The sequence below is a fragment of the Neoarius graeffei genome, chromosome 4, assembly GCF_027579695.1.
Source record: "Neoarius graeffei isolate fNeoGra1 chromosome 4, fNeoGra1.pri, whole genome shotgun sequence".
NCBI lineage: Eukaryota > Metazoa > Chordata > Actinopteri > Siluriformes > Ariidae > Neoarius > Neoarius graeffei.
The window spans coordinates 116,423,931-116,440,707 of NC_083572.1; the positions used below are offsets into that span (position 1 = coordinate 116,423,931).

A 16,777-nucleotide genomic window follows, 5' to 3' on the forward strand; every position below is an offset into this window, starting at 1 on the left:
CTCGCTCATACACCTGTCTGTCTGTCCTTCTGCTCGCTCATACACCCGTCTGTCTGTCCTGCTCGCTCATACGCCTGTCTGTCTGTCCTTCTGCTCGCTCATACGCCTGTCTGTCTGTCTTTCTGCTCGCTCACACACGTCTGTCTGTCCTTCTGCTCGCTCATACACCCGTCTGTCTGTCCTTCTGCTCGCTCATACACCCGTCTGTCTGTCCTTCTGCTCGCTCATACACCCGTCTGTCTGTCCTTCTGCTCGCTCATACGCCTGTCTGTCTGTCCTTCTGCTCGCTCACACACGTCTGTCTGTCCTTCTGCTCGCTCATACACCCGTCTGTCTGTCCTTCTGCTCGCTCATACACCTGTCTGTCTGTCCTTCTGCTCGCTCATACACCTGTCTGTCCTTCTGCTCGCTCATACACCCGTCTGTCTGTCCTTCTGCTCGCTCATACACCTGTCTGTCTGTCCTTCTGCTCGCTCATACGCCTGTCTGTCTGTCCTTCTGCTCGCTCATACACCCGTCTGTCTGTCCTTCTGCTCGCTCACACACGTCTGTTTGTCCTTCTGCTCGCTCGTACACCTGTCTGTCCTTCTGCTCGCTCATATGCCTGTCTGTCTGTCCTTCTGCTCGCTCATACACCTGTCTGTCTGTCCTTCTGCACGCTCATACACCTGTCTGTCTGTCCTTCTGCTCGCTCATACACCTGTCTGTCTGTCCTTCTGCTCCCTCATACACCCGTCTGTCTGTTCTTCTGCTCGCTCCTACACCTGTCTGTCTGTCCTTCTGCTCGCTCACACACGTCTGTCTGTCCTTCTGCTCGCTCACACCCGTCTGTCTGTCCTTCTGCTCGCTCATACGCCTGTCTGTCTGTCCTTCTGCTCGCTCATACGCCTGTCTGTCTGTCCTTCTGCTCGCTCATACGCCTGTCTGTCTGTCCTTCTGCTCGCTCATACGCCTGTCTGTCTGTCCTTCTGCTCGCTCATACGCCTGTCTGTCTGTCCTTCTGCTCGCTCATACGCCTGTCTGTCTGTCCTTCTGCTCGCTCATACACCTGTCTGTCTGTCCTTCTGCTCGCTCATAAACCTGTCTGTCTGTCCTCCTGCTCGCTCATACGCCTGTCTGTCTGTCCTTCTGCTCGCTCATAAGCCTGTCTGTCTGTCCTTCTGCTCGCTCATACGCCTGTCTGTCTGTCCTTCTGCTCGCTCATACGCCTGTCTTTCTGTCCTTCTGCTCGCTCATACACCTGTCTGTCTGTCCTTCTGCTCGCTCACACACGTCTGTCTGTCCTTCTGCTCGCTCACACCCGTCTGTCTGTCCTTCTGCTCGCTCATACGCCCGTCTGTCTGTCCTTCTGCTCGCTCATACGCCTGTCTGTCTGTCCTTCTGCTCGCTCATACGCCTGTCTGTCTGTCCTTCTGCTCGCTCATACGCCTGTCTGTCTGTCCTTCTGCTCGCTCATACACCTGTCTGTCTGTCCTTCTGCTCGCTCATACACCTGTCTGTCTGTCCTCCTGCTCGCTCATACGCCTGTCTGTCTGTCCTTCTGCTGATGGGTGCTGATGATGCTCCTCAGGGGAAAATGTCTAAGAGTATCTTCTCTTTAATGACCCACTCGTCGTATTCACTCCTCTGCGTTCTCACCCTCAGGGCGGTGACAAAGCTGCTGGAGGACCTGGTCTATTTTGTGGTGGATATTCCCAACAGCGCTCAGGACGTCCTGGAGATCACCGTGAACAAACCCAACAGAGAGCGACAGAAACTCATGAGGGAGCAGAACATTCTCAAGCAGGTACACACTGCACCGAGTCTCTAAACACTGATTCTTGTCTCCTGGTCATCAATATTTAATATTTTACATTCGCACCTTTTATACTGCTACAGTATTTAAAAATTAATCCCCGTGTCAGCTGACAGTAACCCTTACCACACATTCTATTTAATGCTTTTATTCGACAGAGTAAGTAAATAAATAAAACAGCAAGTTTAATTTATATCATGCCTTTCACCAACCCTCTATGCCACGCCCTCTACCCACGGCATGGCATTGGGCAAAAACACTCCAGCTGGAGAGAGTGAGCAGATTAAGTTGTGTGTAGTGATTTGGAGTTTGCCAGGTTTCTGTGAGCAGCAGCATGTCAGATCTTTATCTTCAGAACATTCCCATCAAGCCTTTCTTATCAGTTCTGATGTCTGTGTCCTGGGTTTGGTCAGATTTTCAAGCTCCTACAGGCCCCCTTCACTGATAGCGGTGATGGTCCTATGCTGCGATTGGAGGAGCTGGCAGACCAACGCCACACCCCCTTCCGTCATATCTGTCGCCTCTGCTACAGAGTTCTGCGCCATTCACAGCAGGACTACCGCAAAAACCAGGTACCACCAGCTTCCACAAACCTCCACCCCCAGCTAACACTCGTCGGAGCTCCGCCCACAGCTAACATTCATCTCATCTCAGTCTCAGAGACTCCACCCACAACTACCACTCTATTTACAGGGTTCTCCACGGATTGAAAATATAGGGGGGTGGGGGTCAATCGGATGACCTTGAAACAAATTTGTATAAATTTACATATGTCATTTGCATAAAATACTCTCAAATAGTAATCATTTAGAATAGAGGAATCAATTGGACTGGTACAAAACACATCGTACATCAAACATTACACACACATCATATTCAGACACATTGTTTGAAATGGAACTGGAAAAATATTTTTTATTTAGCAAACTACAAAAAAAGAACAGAAAAGTACAGAAAAGTTTTTGTATTAACTATATTCACACTGCTCCACAAAAGCTGACATTGTTTGAAATGGAAATGTAATTGCAGGCACCACTGGAAAAAATAATTTTTTTTTAGAGAGTAAAGTACATTGAAAAGATGTTGTTTTAACTATATTATATAGTTAAAACATCTTTTCAATGTACTTTACTCTCTAAAAAAAATTATTTTTTCCAGTCAGCGTATAGTTAATACGGTTTTATAGACCTCTTGCAGTCACAGGACCGAATCCCGGCTGGAATGTAAACCGCCGCCATCTTGTCGGTCAACAACACAGCTGAATATTGTTGCACTCGTATACAAAATGGATCAATTTCAACCGACGGACTACACGGCTCATTTTTCTAATGAACAGATAACTAGATATATGTCTAAAATAAACGACCTACAGATTAGTGACCCTTATCGATTACCCCTGCAGTTTTTAAATGAGAAGCCTGAAAGTAAGGAGAGGTCAGCCGCGCTGCCCCATAGACTCCCATTATAAATGTGGCAGCGCTGTGACTGCAAAATCAGAAAAGTCACTCGTTTTTAACTCGCTCTAGCGTCCTCATTTTTTACACTACAGACAAAAAAATTACATCAACGTGTTCAGGAGAGCCTTGTGGCACTCAGTGTGAAAGAATTTTGTGAATATCTCCTTCCGATTTCGTGTAAATCCCTGTTGTTTGGAGGGTGCACTCTGAGCAAATACTGCCCTTTCTGTGTGCCTTTCTGTGTCTCTGCTCTCAGCGCACGGGTGGGGGAGGGGCTGCTCGCTCTCGCACACACACACACGAGTTTCACACTCGGGTGTTGTCGCGTTGTCGGTACTCCAACAGAGAAAGGCTATCTGTCACAAAGAAAACAAAGGGATGTCTCTTCCTTTTGTAAAGGGGCGGCAGAAATTAAACGGGGGCGGGAATCACAGAAAGGGGGGCGGCCCGCACCTCTAAAACCCCTCGTGGAGAACCCTGATTTAATCTCAGTCTCAGTAACCATTTGTTAAAAGATATGAAAGCACAGTATAATAAATAAACTGTGTGTGTGTGTGTGTGAGCGCGTAGGAGTACATAGCGAAGCAGTTCCGCTTCATGCAGAAGCAGATCGGTTATGACGTGTTGGCGGAGGACACCATCACAGCTCTGCTGCACAACAACCGAAAATTACTGGAGAAACACATCACTGCTGCTGAGATTGACACCTTTGTCAGTCTGGTTCGCAAGAACAGAGAGCCCAGGTGTGTGTGGGGGGGGGGGGGGGGGGGGACAATACCAGATGAACTGTACACCTACAGAGCGACCTGTATGAAGGTGGAGCTGAATAAGTGACTGAATAAATGCAGTTTTTCAGGAATGTGTTTTGCAGGAACGCTGTAGTAACTGTTACCTGTGTGAATCTGTGTGTGTTCAGGTTCCTGGATTATCTATCAGATCTGTGTGTATCAATGAACAAATCCATCCCTGTGACGCAGGAGCTCATCTGTAACGCAGTGCTGGATCCGGCAAACTCGGACATCCTCATTGAGACTAAGTACTATACGCAGTTACACGCAGTGCTCCCACACTCGTTATAACTATAACTCCTCATCATTATATCTCCTCTTCGTTATAACTGCTGTCTCTCTATAAACAGTACATATTATTACTAATTGTGTTTCTTAAGCAACCAATAATAATTTTACTGTGGAATGTTGTTTGTTCTCAGAAATATCTGCCTAAAGCTCTATTGAGATTGGAATAGTTGTCCATGTATCTGAGATGAGTAGGTGTGTGTAGTACACATGATGAAGACACACCCGTGTGTGTAATATATACACTGATCATCTTATCCTGTGTGAAATACTACAGACGTCCTCCAACTTCTTTACTGAACACACACACACATCTGTAAAACTACTTCTCCAGACGGAAGAACAGTTGCGGATCTTTTGTGTCAGCACACGCGTTTGTGTTTTTAATTGGCCGATTTATTAATACAGTGATATTGTAGTGTTAAATAGTCTGGTGTTTATAGACTTAGTGTGTATATCAGGTTTTTTTCCCCTGTGTGTGTCAGGTTAGTGCTTTCGCGGTTTGAGGTGGCGGGGGCGGTGCTGGGGGAGAGTGCAGAGGAGGAAGAGGAGGATGAGGAGGAGGTTTGGTTGTTCTGGAAGGACAGCAGCGGGGAGGTAAAGAGTAAAAGCATCAGAGAACTCGCTCAGGATGCCAAAGAGGGGCACACTGAGGACCAGGAAGTGATCAGCTATTACAGGTACACACACTGTTTTAGGAGTTCAAGCACTTTGTCAGAACTGGCCAATGGGGGTATGACTTGTGAGTGGTGCTTGGACCCCACAAATTACTGCTGACAGACATGTGTTAGTTTGGGTATTAAATGTGTGTGTGTGTGTGTGTGTGTCAGGTACCAGTTGAACTTGTTCGCTCGGATGTGTCTGGATCGTCAGTATTTGGCTATCAATAAGATCTCGGCTCAGCTAGACGTGGATCTGATATTACGCTGCATGTCGGATGAAGATTTGCCCTTTGACCTCCGAGCCTCTTTCTGCCGCATGATGTTGCACATGCATGTGGACCGTGACCCCCAGGAGCAGGTCACACCTGTCAAATATGCCCGGCTGTGGTCCGAGATCCCGTCCCAGATCTCCATTGATGAGTGAGTCAAACATGTGAACCGCTTTGACCCGAGCAGCTCCGTGACGTGTCCTTCAGCCAGTCAGCATTCTGCTTGTTTTCTCCTTTCAGTTATGATAATGACGGGACAACACGTGACGAGGTGAAGGAGAAGTTTTCCCAGACCATGGAGTTTGTGGAGAACTACCTGCGTGACGTCGTGTGCCAGAGCTTCCCTTTTTCAGACAAAGAGAAGAATAAACTCACGTTCGAGGTGTGTTTCTTTATTTTTATATCGCACACCCGTTGATGTGATGCAGAGCATCATGACAGCTGATCTTCCTTCCTGCTCTTCTGCTGCTTCTCCTCTCAGGTGGTGAACTTGGCCAGGAATCTAATCTACTTTGGCTTCTATAACTTCAGTGACTTGCTCCGGCTGACCAAGATCCTGCTGGCCATCCTGGACTGTGTTCACGTCAGCGCTTCCTTCTCCATCAAACTGGACCGAGAGCCAGGAAAAGGTCAGACACGCACACAAAAATCTAAACATGCTCGGGTGAAAAAAAATTCTGACTCGCATAATACTGAAGGAAACTCTCATCCTGTGCACAGCTGGGATTTAATAAAACATAAACGACCCAGAATCTGTAAACATTAAACATCGTACAGTTCTGTCTGATTACATACGATTATAAACATGGTTTTTATGCATCCTGGGGAATCTGACTTGGTGGTGTGATACGGCCGGCTGTGATGTGGAGTGACTGTTACCACCTGGAGTTGATTATTTTCCTTTAACAGCATGTGCGCTAGTGTTACTCAGGGTGTTTTCACACTCGGTCCCTTTCAGCCCTCAGATGAACCCAGAGTGATTAGTCAGCATTTTTGTGCATATGTGAACACTCCAAATGAACTCCGGCTCCCTGAAACGGACTGAACCGAGACAACCCCTGGATGGGGACGCAGTTCGGGTCACTTCATGTCCACGTTGTTCTTTAAACCTGTGCGTTGTGAACCAAGATGTAATGCCATGGGGAAATATTGTCATTACAACTAAAGGTCACACACTGGCACTGGACTTCCAGAGTAGACATTTTTCAGCCAATCAGTAAATGATACGCAAGATGAAATAAAAAAAAAGTCTGATGGTGAAATGTTGTGCATCAAAGTGGATTCTTTAAATTCAGCCTTAATCACAGTGAATCATTTTCCCCAACAGTCATGTAATGTTGAGTGTTAATGTGAGTTAACATGAGTGTTACTGCACCCCCCTCTGTGTGCGTGTGTGTGTGTGTGTGTGTGTAGGCAGTAATGTGATGCGGTCCATCCATGGTGTGGGTGAACTGATGACTCAGGTGGTCCTGAGAGGAAGTGGCTTCCTCCCTGCCACGAGCCGTAACTCTCCGGACCGAGACTCAGTGAAAGCTCAAGCAGAACCTCAGAAACAGGACATACTGGTGATGGACACCAAGCTGAAGATCATCGAGATACTGCAGTTTATTCTGAACGTGAGGTTGGATTATCGTATCTCATGCCTCCTGAGTATCTTTAAGAGTGAATTTGATGAGAGCAACTCTCAGACAGAGCCGTCGATGAACCCGGAATCACAGGCCAGCGTTCAGGGTGAGTGTGTATGTAAGTACCGTATGTGTGTATGTAAGTACCGTATGTGTGTATGTAAGTACCGTATGTGTGTATGTAAGTACGTGTGTATGTTAATAAGCTGTTGACTGTGTTTAGGTGCACTGGACTTTGAGCACATTGAGGAGCAGGCAGAAGGGATATTTGGAGGAAGGTGAGAATTTTTAAGACATTTTTATACAGTGTACTGTAAATACAAGTTATTGCATCATTACACTAAGTCATCACATCACGTGATGACCTCAGTCATTACATCATCACATCATTATATTACATTATGTAATCATATCAAGGTCATCATGTCATCACATAATCTAGTTCATTACATCACCACATCATCCACTTCACCATATAATCACATCATCCAAATCATCACATCATCAGCTAATCACATCAAGTCACCACATCGTCACAATGACATCACATCATGCCATCATATATTCATCACATCAAGTCATTACATCATTGTCATCGTATCATGACATCATATAATCACACCACATCACACTGTCACAGCCGCATCACGTCATGACATCATTTCATCAAAATTGTGGAAAAAATGTCTTATAAAACTAATACTTGCCTCATTTTAGCACATTACACTAGTAAGTCCCTCTCGAATGTACAGTGGTGCTTGAAAGTTTGTGAACCCTTTAGAATTTTCTATATTTCTGCATAAATATGATCTAAAACATCATCAGATTTTCACACAAGTCCTAAAAGTAGATAAAGAGAACCCAGTTAAACAAATGAGACAAAAATATTATACTTGGTCATTTATTTATTGAGGAAAATGATCCAATATTACACATCTGTGAGTGGCAAAAGTATGTGAACCTCTAGGATTAGCAGTTAATTTGAAGGTGAAATTAGAGTCAGGTGTTTTCAATCAATGGGACGACAATCAGGTGTGAGTGGGCACCCTGTTTTATTTAAAGAACAGGGATCTATCAAAGTCTGATCTTCACAACACATGTTTGTGGAAGTGTATCATGGCACGGACAAAGGAGATTTCTGAGGACCTCAGAAAAAGCGTTGTTGATGCTCATCAGGCTGGAAAAGGTTACAAAACCATCTCTAAAGAGTTTGGACTCCACCAATCCACAGTCAGACAGATTGTGTACAAATGGAGGAAATTCAAGACCATTGTTACCCTCCCCAGGAGTGGTCGACCAACAAAGATCACTCCAAGAGCAAGGCGTGTAATAGTCAGCAAGGTCACAAAGGACCCCAGAGTAACTTCTAAGCAACTGAAGGCCTCTCTCACATTGGCTAATATTAATGTTCATGAGTCCACCATCAGGAGAACACTGAACAACAATGGTGCGCATGGCAGGGTTGCAAGGAGAAAGCCACTGCTCTCCAAAAAGAACATTGCTGCTCATCTGCAATTTGCTAAAGATCATGTGGACAAGCCAGAAGGCTATTGGAAAAATGTTTTGTGGATGGAGGAGATGAAAATAGAACATTTTGGTTTAAATGAGAAGCGTTATGTTTGGAGAAAGGAAAACACTGCATTCCAGCATAAGAACGTTATCCCATCTGTGAAACATGGTGGTGGTAGTATCATGGTTTGGGCCTGTTTTGCTGCATCTGGGCCAGGACGGCTTGCCATCATTGATGGAACAATGAATTCTGAATTATACCAGCGAATTCTAAAGGAAAATGTCAGGACATCTGTCCATGAACTGAATCTCAAGAGAAGGTGGGTCATGCAGCAAGACAACGACCCTAAGCACACAAGTCATTCTACCAAAGAATGGTTAAAGAAGAATAAAGTGAATGTTTTGGAATGGCCAAGTCAAAGTCCTGACCTTAAAGGTCATAGGCAAGGGTCAGAGGTGAAACGTAGAATATCAACTTTATTGTCTAGAAGAACGACCCAAAAAGCGAATTCAGTCTTCCTGGTGTCTAATTTGCACCCTGAAATTGAATAAAACGGTTAAAATATACTGTTTTGCCCAATTTCCGAAGGTTTGTTTACATCTCACTTATGCTCACTTTCACCGCCAGGGCGCGTCGCCGTGACGTCATTCAAGCCAAACAGACTGGGAGCAGCTCTGTGTTTATCTGCGAACCGAGCACACGTGTACGGACTTTGGTCGTGAGAGGTTGTGTAAAATGTCTGAAAGTGAGAGCGATTTTGAAGTAGGAACTTTCCAAATTGAATATCGAGAGGTGAAACCATATATGTATGAACCTATGGCTGTTGCGAAGCAATCGGTGAATGTGGCTCACTGGTTTGACCGTGCGGCCTCGGAATCGGACAGCGACTCGGCCGACTCTGATCACGGTGACCCCGGACCTCAACAAGACTCGCACCCAAAGGATTTATCCTGGTAGTTATGATAAATTCTTACTTTCGTCGTAATACTAAATAAGAGCCCTTTTGAAGCCCTTTTAGTCTGCCATCCGCAGCATTATACTATTTATAGCCGACTCTAAGTGAGGAAATATCCCTTTGTCTCATTTCCACAGTGATTGTACAGGATCCCTCAGGATTCTTGACTTGTCAATTGCAAGCAAAAGTAAAAATGTTTCCCTCCAATCTTCTCCTTTTTGCTTGAGCGTTGCTGCTCCGTTTCTTCTTTGACTGCTTGATTTTGTTTCATGCACACAATCCACTCTCTCCGCCTCGTCTCCTCTTTCGGAAAAAGCCAACCTTCTCGCTCTGCCTCTTCTCCTTTTTCAGAAAAAGCCAACCCTCTCACTCCACCTCTTCTCCTTTTTCGGAAAAAGCCAGCCCTCTTGCTCCGTCTCTTCTCCTCTTTCGGAAAAAGCCAACCCTCTCGCTCCGCCTCTTCTCTTTTTTCGGAAAAAGCCAACCCTCTTGCTCCGCCTCTTCTCCTTTTTCGGAAAAAGCCAACCCTCTCACTCTGCCTCTTCTTCTCTTTCGGAAAAAGCCAACCCACTCGCTCCGCCTCTTCTCCTTTTTCAGAAAAAGCCAACCCACTCGCTCCGCCTCTTCTCCTTTTTCAGAAAAAGCCAACCCTCTCGCTCCGCCTCTTCTCTTTTTTCAGAAAAAGCCAACCCTCTCGCTCCGCCTCTTCTCCTTTTTCAGAAAAAGCCAACCCTCTTGCTCCGCCTCTTCTCCTTTTTCAGAAAAAGCCAACCCTCTCGCTCCGCCTCTTCTCTTTTTTCAGAAAAAGCCAACCCTCTCGCTCCGCCTCTTCTCCTTTTTCAGAAAAAGCCAACCCTCTCGCTCCGCCTCTTCTCCTTTTTCAGAAAAAGCCAACCCTCTCGCTCCGCCTCTTCTCTTTTTTCAGAAAAAGCCAACCCTCTCGCTCCGCCTCTTCTCTTTTTTCAGAAAAAGCCAACCCTCTTGCTCCGCCTCTTCTCCTCTTCCAGAAAGAGCCAATCCGCTCTCTCTCTGCCTCTATTCCTCTCTCGGAAAAAGGTAAAAGCTTCTTCCTGAACCGGTCCCGTTGTTACAGTTCACTGCACAACAATAAGGCATGGGGGTTTCATTCATCTCATCTCATTATCTCTAGCTGCTTTATCCTTCTACAGGGTCGCAGGCAAGCTGGAGCCTATCCCAGCTGACTACGGGCGAAAGGCGGGGTACACCCTGGACAAGTCGCCAGGTGGCATGGGGATTTTTCTTTGGAAATTCCTGAACGCACGTCTCCACTCAAGCCGAACGACAATGCAAGTAAACGGAAGTGGACTCAACTTAAGTGGTTTGTTTGTCTTGAATGACGTCACGCGCCGAGTGGTCACGAAAATAGCTGAACAGAAATTCGGAGGGTTTTTTAACATATAAAGTTTCAAATGTGCATAAATTGAAAACCTTTGCCTATGACCTTTAATCCCATCCAAATGTTGTGGAATGACCTGAAGCGAGCAGTTCATGTGAGGAAACCCACCAACATCCCAGAGTTGAAGCTGTTCTGTACGGAGGAACGGGCTAAAATTCCTCCAAGCCGGTGTGCAGGACTGATCAACAGTTACCGCAAACGTTTAGTTGCAGTTATTGCTGCACAAGGGGGTCACACCAGATACTGAAAGCAAAGGTTCACATACTTTTACCACTCACAGATATGTAATATTGGATCATTTTCCTCAATAAATAAATGACCGAGTATAATATTTTTGTCTCATTTGTTTAACTGGGTTCTCTTTATCTACTTTTAGGACTTGTGTGAAAATCTGATGATGTTTTAGGTCATATTTATGCAGAAATATAGAAAATTCGAAAGGGTTCACAAACTTTCAAGCACCACTGTATTTAACTGGGTTCTCTTTATCTACTTTTAGGACTCGTGTGAAAATCTGATGATGAATGGTTAAAGAAGAATAAAGTGAATGTTTTGGAATGGCCAAGTCAAAGTCCTGACCTTAATCCCATCCAAATGTTGTGAAAGGACCTGAAGCGAGCAGTTCATGTGAGGAAACCCACCAACCCATTTCTCCGTACAGAACAGCTTCAACTCTGGGATGTTGGTGGGTTTCCTCACATGAACTGCTCGCTTCAGGTCCTTCCACAACATTTGGATGGGATTAAGGTCAGGACTTTGACTTGGCCATTCCAGGTCATATTTATGCAGAAATATAGAAAATTCTAAAGGGTTCACAAACTTTCAAGCACCACTGTATATGTACCTGGTGTGTGTGTGTGTGTGTGTGTGTGTGTGTGTGTGTGTCTGTGTGTGCAGTGAGGAAAACACCCCACTGGATCTAGATGATCATGGTGGTCGGACATTTCTCAGAGTGCTGCTCCACCTGACCATGCATGACTATCCTCCCTTAGTGTCCAGAGCTCTGCACCTCCTCTTCAGACATTTCAGCCAGAGACAGGAGGTCCTGCAGGCCTTCAAACAAGTAACACACACACGCACGCACACACTCTACAGGTTATGTTTTAGTGAGCTGTGTTGTTATTCAACCATTAACTGTGTGTGTGTGTGTGTGTGTGTGTGTGTAGGTGCAGCTCCTGGTCACCAGTCAGGACGTGGAGAATTATAAACAGATTAAAGCTGATCTGGACCAGCTGAGGTCCATAGTGGAGAAATCTGAACTGTGGGTGTATAAGAGACAGGGGTCAGAGTCAGGATTGCACACAGGAGAGGTCATCGCCACGGAAACACATCACAAGGTCAGCATACAATTTACATACAACCACGTTTACATGGATTAAAGTTTTCCGTCGCTACGACGGATTTCCGTCAACTGGGAGCGCTAAAGGTCAATAATGAGATTGATGCAGATCCGAGGGAAAAAAGGGGTGGGGGGGTGTAGGCCCATAGGTCTGACACTGATGTGATTTAGAACTTCACCAAGCTGCTGTGATTGCCTGTTGTTGAACCCTTTCTTGTGCTGTGTTTGAGTATATGTAAAGGAATAAGTTGTTGCGCTAGATAGGCCTAAATAAATAAATAAATACAGCCTCCGCTGCTGTCTAGTCCCGGGGAGGCTCGGCGTGGGCCACTGATGAAACTATTTGGCTGTCCTACTACTAGGCAACTAGGTTACTTGTCTACTACTAATACTAAGCCTTTTGTAGTAGTAATAATGATATTTGCCTATTGAAAAGTGATCAGGTGAAAAGTTGAAGCTGCAGCAAGACCTTTGCTATTAAGCCTTTTGTAGGTTAAACAGGCTTCGGCAGACAACGTTCTGGAAAGGCTGTCAGGGCTCGAAATTAACTTTTTTTCTTTGTGTCCCCCAGTGGTCCCGAATTCTGTGTTGTATTGTCCCGAATGGAAGCAATAGTGTCCCCATTTTTTTCCTCTCTGAAATAACCAGTGGTTAATATTATCATATGAAGTCTCATCTCATCTCATTATCTGTAGCCGCTTTATCCTGCCCTACAGGGTCGCAGGCAAGCTGGAGCCCATCCCAGCTGACTACGGGCGAAAGGCGGGGTTCACCCTGGACAAGTCGCCAGGTCATCACAGGGCTGACACATAGACACAGACAACCATTCACACTCACATTCACACCTACAGTCAATTTAGAGTCACCAGTTAACCTAACCTGCATGTCTTTGGACTGTGGGGGAAACCGGAGCACCCGGAGGAAACCCACGCGGACACGGGGAGAACATGCAAACTCCACACAGAAAGGCCCTCACTGGCCACGGGGCTCGAACCCAGGACCTTCTTGCTGTGAGGCGACAGCGCTAACCACTGCACCACCGTGCCGCCCATCATATGAAGTTACTATTATATTTGTAACTATGCGATTTTGAACCCTTTATATCATTTTTACAATAAGTCACAAGACACAAGCGACACATGTCCTATACATCATCTACTTCAAAATTACAGTTATTGCATTTTCAGTTTATTAAACTTTGGCGATCTCACTGTATGAATAGATACCCGTTTATTTAAAGGGGCCAACTAGCTCATTCAGAAAATGTTTCAACTCCCTACATCTGCAGTACACTTTAGCTGAAAATAAGACCCCTTTTATGTTCATTTCATCTACTTATACCTTGAATATCTGTTGGCACTTATAAGGCCAACTTATAATTTTCACCATTACCGTTATCCATTTTTATGAACTTTCCGTTATCCATTACCGTTATCCATTTTTATGAACTTTCCGTTATCCATTTTATGAACTTTCGCTGCCGGGTGCAAACGTTAGCAACATCAGCATAGTGCCAGGTCCGAGCCTAGTTGTGCTGCTGACTGACTAAACTTTCTGAACTAGAAAGACACCAAGAAAACTCACTTATTCTGTTGAACGGTATCTTCCGTCAATATCATCCACATCATTGCTGTTGTATTTTATAACGTGTCTAACAGTGTTCATTCAGTTCATTCAGTTGCTAGCGTTGCCTGCAGACCAGGCGATGACACTTTGGATCCTGAAGGTCCCGGAGACGTTATGTCTGGGCTTTCAGTTTCTTCCCCGCGGTCGGTCCGCTTCAACCACTTAAGCATTTTTGTTCTGGCAAGAGTCGGCGCAGCGTGTGCGGTAGCAATTCCATTCCAAGTCCATATAATGCGGACACCGGCCGAAGATTCTCGAACAGAATGCGCTGCTCTGTAGCCTACGGATGCAGGTGCATCGAAAGTGTAGCTACTATGTATTTTTCGCTGTTAACGTTTTAAAATTGACAAATTAGGTGAATGTCTACGTATGTGTTACAGCTTTGTAAATAATATTAATGTAGAACTTTTTTTCTAGATCTATTTTTTTCCATTGTCCCGGGATTGTCCCAGATATGATAATTTTGTGTCCCGATGACATTTTTTATGGTCCCCGGGACATCGGGACACCGTTAGTTTCGAGCGCTGGGCTGTGTTTTTCTTTGGTTTGATTAGCCTACGATTTAATCTTTAAACATTATGGTTTCAGCAATTTGCTTAAACATTGGAGGCTGTAGAGTCGGGCTGCAATATTTCCCGACACTTGTTTAAGATGCCAAACTTCATAGTCAGGAGAAAATAATTCCACAGTATTTACTGCCTCATCAGTCTCAAAAATTAATAGTGAAGGAGCAACACGAATTAAGTCCCAAAAAAACATCTCGTAGGCCTATATTTTACATTTTCAAAAAAGTCCGGAATTGGAAGTCGGTCAGTGGAGTGTAATGAAGTGTCTCATTCACTAAGCACAAAAGGTCGGAAAACAGCGGAGAAAACAGCGATTGCTTAAATAGGCTACTAATGTTTTCCATTAGTAATTTAATGTATGTGACAAATAAATTAATTGATTAAATAGATAAAGAAGCGAATACTCCGAAGCTCAAAATTCAAGAAAGTGGCTCCGGTGTTGCAAGTGCACAAGAACAGTTATTTGAAAGTTAACCGAATGAATTTGTGCGTGCGCGTGCGATTTCATGAAGAACCGGGACAATTGGCATTCGGTGAAAGATTCTCACCTATGACTCATTATATTCGCGCGCGCCCTCTCGCCCACTGCTGCTTCGTTTTCCTGATTTACACGCGTGTCTGAAGATGGAGTTTTCAGAAATCCCCACTCTGCCCAGAGTTTGCAAAAGTAGCTGTTTTCAGTGACTGAAACCTCCGTATAGGTGTGAATGAGAGGTGCAACCGAATAAATAAATATGCGTCTTTTTTATCCGGCTACATGTAGGCTATCACTGCGCAAAGCCTCTAATGTTGAAATGGTAGTAATATTTGTTAAAATAATTGTAGGCTAATTTCCACATTAATTGGTAAAATGGCGCAAGGGATGTGATGGGGGGATGGCCGTTTTATAAGGGGGATGATTTGAGATTTTTATTTCAGAAGGGGAATGCCTCCCCCCACATCCCCCCTCAACTCGAGTACTGCGTATAAGGCCACCGGACAGGCCCTTCGATTTCCATCACTAGAGCGCGTCAAATTACTTTCGGTTTTGCCAGCATGGACGCGCTTCTTTTAAATGAAAGCACAGATGTGTCAGACATCGACAAAACGGTAAAGAATAAGTGGAGATGGGCTTGGCTAAATGAAATGGGCGATAATGGCAAGCCATTTAGTTCATGGTGCAAAAAGATGAAAATGGCAGGTGTGTGCTTTTGTGTAGTTTGCCATAAAAAAAGTCTATGGAAGCAATGGCAAAAAACTAGATGCCTTTGGCTTCACTGCAAAGAAGCAGAAAAAGTGAACTTTCACTTTACTTTTCTTGCAAGTTCTTTCTGTTCCACTCTTTTGAAAGCATGGTTCAAGTTCGACTGCACTTGCACTTTTCTCTGAACCACTGTTGTGCATTACTAAAGTATTGTTGAAATAAATTTGCACTTTGCGCTGAAAACTTGATGTTTCATCATTTATAGCCAGTAATGACAATGGTCGAGTCTTGCCTTAGCTTTAGTCATTGTTAAAATGATGTAAATGTACTGTAAGTAGGGGCCGAGGGGATAATGAACAACACGACGTTTAAAATTTGACGCATCGCTGATGTGGTAGGGGCCAACGACATGGAGCTTTTTTTTTTCAGTCAGATGATTTTTTTTTTGCTTTAATCCATGCGATTACACTTTCACATTATTGGAATTATTCCTGCAGAGCTTTACAAGATTAACACATCATTGTATTCCACCAACTGCACTCATTTCCTGCCACATCCTGTCTTTATGTTGTCCATCCTCTCTTCTGGTTGTCCATCCATCCATCCGTCTGTCCATCTGTCTGAGGTTTGACTATATCTCGAGTCAGCGGTTGAATGTTTGTCGGATTTATACAGAATTATCACTGTAACCAGCAGATGAACTGATTAGATTTGGGAGTTCCTTCGAATAGGGTCATTTATTTTAAGGGTGTTTAATTAGTAATTAATACCATCAGGATGAGACGTGTTGGTGTTGAAGACGTCCCTGTCTCCACCACTGGCATCGAGTTCAGCTTGCTCTAGTGTAAATCTGCACACCAACATGTTATACACCACAGACTGATTTTAAAATGGATGAAATCCTGGATCAGTCAGTGTAGTGGTTATCAGGACCAGAATATATTCAGCTGTGTATTAAATTTAATTCTGCACTGGCTTTTATTTTTTTAAACTCAGAGCTCATTGTGTTTGTATTTGAGCACTATGTGAAATCTGTGTCCTGAAGCAGTGTTGTGAACTTCATTTCCTCATTAGACAGAAGCTCCTTTCACATACGCAATCTGTTAATGTTTTAATTCCCACTCAGTGTTCCAGAATGGAAAAGTAACGGATATCATGTATTCCCACCTGAGTGTGTTTAATGGAATGCTCCAGAGCACAAACCTCCAGGAAACATAAAACATGTGAAACTGGATGTGGCGAGTAATTCATGAGGTGCTGAGTTCATTGTTGTGAAAAGTCCAAGCTGAGGAATCGG

General features: G+C 44.5%; 1 protein-coding gene across 13 annotated transcripts in view; it reads left to right on the forward strand.

Annotated features, from left to right (window-relative positions):
- Nucleotides 1–16,777, forward strand: part of itpr1a (inositol 1,4,5-trisphosphate receptor, type 1a) — a 209,600-nt gene that overhangs the window by 109,199 nt on the left and 83,624 nt on the right. For 9 of the 13 annotated variants that reach the window (XM_060920238.1, XM_060920239.1, XM_060920241.1 and 6 more), the window contains 12 exons: nucleotides 1,645–1,786; nucleotides 2,209–2,367; nucleotides 3,823–3,995; nucleotides 4,169–4,288; nucleotides 4,814–5,008; nucleotides 5,159–5,410; nucleotides 5,500–5,641; nucleotides 5,741–5,888; nucleotides 6,673–7,002; nucleotides 7,108–7,162; nucleotides 11,664–11,829; nucleotides 11,933–12,103. In XM_060920238.1, the coding sequence (XP_060776221.1) occupies nucleotides 1,645–1,786; nucleotides 2,209–2,367; nucleotides 3,823–3,995; nucleotides 4,169–4,288; nucleotides 4,814–5,008; nucleotides 5,159–5,410; nucleotides 5,500–5,641; nucleotides 5,741–5,888; nucleotides 6,673–7,002; nucleotides 7,108–7,162; nucleotides 11,664–11,829; nucleotides 11,933–12,103 (2,053 nt within the window). The remainder of the gene's footprint in view (nucleotides 1–1,644; nucleotides 1,787–2,208; nucleotides 2,368–3,822; nucleotides 3,996–4,168; nucleotides 4,289–4,813; nucleotides 5,009–5,158; nucleotides 5,411–5,499; nucleotides 5,642–5,740; nucleotides 5,889–6,672; nucleotides 7,003–7,107; nucleotides 7,163–11,663; nucleotides 11,830–11,932; nucleotides 12,104–16,777) is intronic. The other 4 variants (XM_060920240.1, XM_060920250.1, XM_060920243.1 and 1 more) reach the window with 1 other exon arrangement.